Source organism: Etheostoma cragini, chromosome 3 (assembly GCF_013103735.1).
Source record: "Etheostoma cragini isolate CJK2018 chromosome 3, CSU_Ecrag_1.0, whole genome shotgun sequence".
NCBI classification, from domain to species: Eukaryota; Metazoa; Chordata; class Actinopteri; order Perciformes; family Percidae; genus Etheostoma; species Etheostoma cragini.
The window spans coordinates 28,571,486-28,576,519 of record NC_048409.1 but is presented as its reverse complement, the minus strand read 5'-3'; the positions used below and the strand labels follow the sequence as shown (position 1 = coordinate 28,576,519).

The 5,034-nt window shown below is 39.8% G+C and overlaps 1 protein-coding gene across 1 annotated transcript in view; it reads left to right on the top strand.

The window, feature by feature from the left end:
• Positions 1-2,843, top strand: part of kctd14 (potassium channel tetramerization domain containing 14) — a 5,724-nt gene extending 2,881 nt beyond the window's left edge. Inside the window, exons 3-4 of the mRNA XM_034867967.1 lie at positions 36-170; positions 2,293-2,843. Of these exons, the coding sequence (XP_034723858.1) occupies positions 36-170; positions 2,293-2,604 (447 nt within the window). The 3' untranslated portion in view covers positions 2,605-2,843. The remainder of the gene's footprint in view (positions 1-35; positions 171-2,292) is intronic.
• Positions 2,844-5,034: the final 2,191 nt, after the last annotated feature.

Below are 5,034 nucleotides of genomic sequence, written 5' to 3'. Positions count from 1 at the left end.
TGTGTGTGTGTGTGTGTGTGTGTGTGTGTGTGTAGGTTCACAAGGAGGCGGTGTACTACAACATCAAACCCCTGATCAAGGCCTTGGAGGAGACCCCCCAGCTGTTCGGGGAGCTGGTGGGGCGGCAGCAGTTCCTCGCCAGAGTGCCGCACTACAAGGAGAACATCGAGGTCTGAGACACTCACTCGTATGGTTTCTACCCCAATGTTCAATTAATCATGGCCATCACAACATCTTTTAACCTTTTATTTGAGGATTTTAGTTTGACTTTCTACTTTTCTGTAATGAGCCAACAAAACAAAGCGGCAACTTTAAAAATAATGACCACAAAGAGACGCTAAATTACTGAAAATACTGTATAAACAAACAATCACAAAGTACCAATAATGGCAAAAAACGACCCAAAATGACAACAAAGAGACACAACCAAGACACGCAAATTGAAAATGATAGAAAATTCTGCAGAACCACATAACGCACATTTGCAAAAGTGACTCCAATTAAAAGCAAAACAATGACCGAGATGCAGAAACGTCTGAAAATAGATGCACAACCACCACGAAAAGATGCAAAATGACTTAAAATAAATGCTTAACAATCACAGAGATGCACACCAACTGCAAAGAAATCAAAAATGTCTAAAAACAAAAACAAACAACTACAAAAGAGAAGCAAAATGACCAAAAACAGACACAAAATTGCTGCAGTTAGTACTGGAGATTTAAAGGTATAGTGTGTAGTTTAAGCCCCCCCCCCCCCACCATGAGGTTTTTTAAGTAATGATGACAAAACTGTCGGCGCGTCCCCTCTTCCACGCCGTTGCTAGTAGCCAAGGAGGACAAGGAGGATTAAAAAAACATGATGGACACTCTTGTGAACATAGTCACACTGAGAAATCCAGAGTGAGTTGTGTGGAGACGATAGTCTTAATTAGCTTTGTACAACTCATTTGGAAACGGCTTGAATGTAACAGACGTTTATTATCAAAAAGTTACACACTAAAGCTTTAAAGGTCCCTTGATGTAAAAATGAAGATTGCTATGTCTTATAATTTCCATTAAAGTGCCCATATTATGAAAGAAAATCACTGTTTCTAAGATTAGGGGTGTTATTTTGGGTCTCTGGTGCTTGCACACGTATACAAACATGGAGAAAAAAAACTATCCATGGTGTTTTGAGTGAGATCCGGTTTCTCATGTCCTCCGCCTTCAGTCCACGGGTGAGCTGTTCAACATCCGCACATCTCTCTACGTCACTAGCGGAGATGAGGTGGCTAACCTTAGCATGCTAGCTCGTTCTCAACGGCAAAAACACTGCTACAACAGCCACTAGTTGACCACAATCTCCAAATAGAACTACTTCCTGTCCCTGTTCTACTTCCTGTCCCTGGTCTGCAGGTATTCCACAAGTGTCCCTCGTCTAGAAGAAGTCTCCCAGCTGATCCTGCCTTGGACTGACCAAAGCTGGAAGAGAAAGAGTTATCTAGCTGATGGGATCTTATCTAGCGACTCCCAACAAAGTATAGAAGTGAGATGTCTCACTCTGGAGCTAAAACAGAGACCTAAACACACAGGGTGAAAACTGGATGTGCAGCAATGTGCGGTACAACAAAAATATGGTGTTTTTTGAAAATGGAACCATGTAAACACATTCTGGTACAACCTGAAAATACAATTAAGAACCTGAAAATGAGCAGAATATGGGCACTTTAATGTTAACACTGAATCTGGTAGGTTTACATGCACCATAATATTCAATTTTTACTCGAATCATGACCAAAGTCCAAATTTTATACGGGTCATCTAAACACCATAATCTGTTTGGAACTGATATTCCAAATAAGGCCTCTTTCGGAATTTAGCATTTTCCAATGAAGACATGTGGGATATCTATCTATTTACAGGTTTTTGGACATGCGCACACATCGATACGCCGACCTTTTCCAGAAGGTGGATGATGGAATAAAAAAAGAGGGCTGCTGCGTTTGCACGGTCCAAAAAGTCCACCACCACGAAAAAAAAAAAAATTCTATTTTTTTGCACAGTTGCATGTAAATGGGAATATTATTGGAACCTATTCTGGTACAACCTCAAAGTACAGTTATGGACCTGAGAATGAGCATAATATGGGCGCTTTAAAGCATTTTAACGTGTTCTACTAGAAAGCTAATGCACAATGATGTGGGACCTTTTTAAGAGTAATGCATTTGGCTGTTAATGTATAATATATTTATATATATATATATATATACATACAGTAGGCTACATATTGGTGTTTTTGCTGTTCTTCCAGGTTCTGATTCGCATCGCCAGAGCCGAGGCCATCGCCGCCCGCCACTCCACCATCATCATCTGCGTCCTGCGCACGGAGGAGGATTTGGGTTTCTACGACAACGCCATCAACAGCCTGGAGGCGAACAAGGAGTCGGTGGTGACGTTCGGACCGTGGAAGGCCGTCACGTCCGTCAAAGACCTGCTGGACTGCGTGGAGACGGACATCCGGAGCCAGGGCTACCGGGTGAGCGTCCAGCCGCACGTGGTGGAGAGGAGCTTCCTGTCCAGGAGCTACGACTTCTTCCACAAACTCACCTTCACATGGTGGTGATCAGGGTGCAGGATGATGCAGGAGGGCACACTGTTAAATAAAAACAGGGTTTAACCCCTTTGACAGACCCGGTTGCTCCTAAATACTTTCTGCCCCGCTAGTAATGTGCATAAAGAAGCCAAGAACACATGGAAACGTCTCCAAAAGGCATCAAATGACAGACTAGACATTCATACAATGTGGCACAGAAAGTTAGATTTTATGTCCATTATTTACACTTTCTGTCTATGTTATAACGTGAAAAAGGAAAGGGGGGGGGGGGGGGGGGGCTGATTTTTAACACTAGCGTTTCTAGACACAAGGTGTCAGTATGTAAGCATGTGTATAAAATGCATTTCTATTCTACAGGGATGGGCCCATCACAGTATTTTTATATCCTTAGAAAAAAAATCAACTTCTATATTAAAGAATTTTAGGTGCTTATAAAACGCATATTCTTTTACAACCTGGGTTATGTAAGTGTAAGCATGCTGCTTAATTTGAATAAACAGCCATCCAGTTACATAATGTTGTTTTTTACTCCAAAAGTTTAGAAGAAGGTTGTTTAACCAGGTACCTGCAGAGGAATATACTGCAAATACTGTACTACTACTGTGTAGTGGTAAAAAAAAAATATATATATATATATATATATAATTTAACCCTCCTGTTGTGAAATTGGACCCGTTATTAAAAGTGTCTGCATCAGAAATTTGGGATACCTTCGTCCAAATCGTCCAAATATCACATGTATGGTTCCATATATCACTTCTTGCAAGTTAAAGGAAAGGTCAGTTCACTACTTCATTGAATTTTGGGTGTTTTATTTGCCCCAAAAAAACTTTGACAAAAGACAAAAAAATGATGTAATTTCAGATAAATTAAATGTTTCCTGACCTTGAATTTAAAAAAGGAAAATAGTGTAAAACTAGTGGTGATATATTGGCGTTAGTGATGTGTTTCATTATACTGTAATGTTACGAAAATGAAGAAAATGTTGGAAAAAAGCCCCAAAAAGTGTCCAAAAATTGCTCATTTTCAGTTTTGACCTGGGAGGACAACACAAGGTCAAAATTACAGAAATATTAGCAAAACAATATGAATTTCTGAACGTATCCATTTTTTTTAACCTATACTTTAATGTTATAGTCAGTCAAGGTGGAGCTAAATCTAAATATACTAATATCTATATCTAATCTACCTTTTGGTAGTTTATTCTGGAATGGATCATATTTTACTAACTGATCTGTGTGTGTGTGTGTGTGTGTGTGTGTGTGTGTGTAAAAACAAACAACAACCGCTCTTATAACAAATAATGTTGGTGACAAGAACACGTTCAATTTCTCCGAAATGATATTTTGGTGTGAAATCCTTCCGTTCTGTATCATATGTTGTACCAGGGCGGGGGGGCGATACACATTGCGTCATACACGCAGCGTTGTGCAATCCCCAAGCGGGAGCTGACGCCTCGGTGTTAACCCAGAGCAGGGACGCTGTGTGTGTCGGACCACTTCCTGTGTGAAAAACAAGCGTGGTTACAGGGTTGCTATGGAGACGGCACCGTGGCACAGGGGACACTCAGAGCAACCTGTGGACGTGGAGTGTCCTCCTACCTCCTCTGTGAGGGTTCAGGGGTTCAGGGTCTCATCACACATGCAAGGACATGTCTCATGACTCTGCCTAATTTTAAAGTTCCTGGGATGTTTTTTTGTATTATTTCAGTGGGCTGTGTATGTTAAATGTAAAAGGCAATTTAGAAGTTGTCTGTTTGCTTCTTAATTTCAAGATTGACAAAATTGGCGAGCACATCTACAGCGTAAGACAGGAGGGGGACAATCAGGTCGAAAGTTGTGAAAAAAAACAACCGCACACTGTACACATGCCATATTATGTAAAGTGTAGTGGGCAACGTTTGGGTACTAGACCGAGTTCAGGCTCATGGTGTCACATCCTGAGAAGCCAGGTGACAAACGACATAAATACAAAACATTCATTAACACATGGAGCTTTAACTTCAATACAACCCCTCTATATCACCCATAAACATAAATGCATAACATTAACATATAGAGCTTTAACTTCAGTACTACCCCTCTATATCACCCATAAACATAAATACATAACATTAACATATAGAGTTCTAACTTTAGTATAACCCCTCTATATCACCCATAAACATAAATGCATAACATTAACATATAGAGTTCTAACTTTAGTATAACCCCTCTATATCACCCATAAACATAAATACATAACATTAACATATAGAGTTCTAACTTTAGTACAACCCCTCTATATCACCCAAAAACATAAATACATAACATTAACATATAGAGTTCTAACTTTAGTACAACCCCTCTATATCACCCATATACATAAATACATAACATTAACATATAGAGTTCTAACTTTAGTATAACCCCTCTATATCACCCATAAACATAAATACAT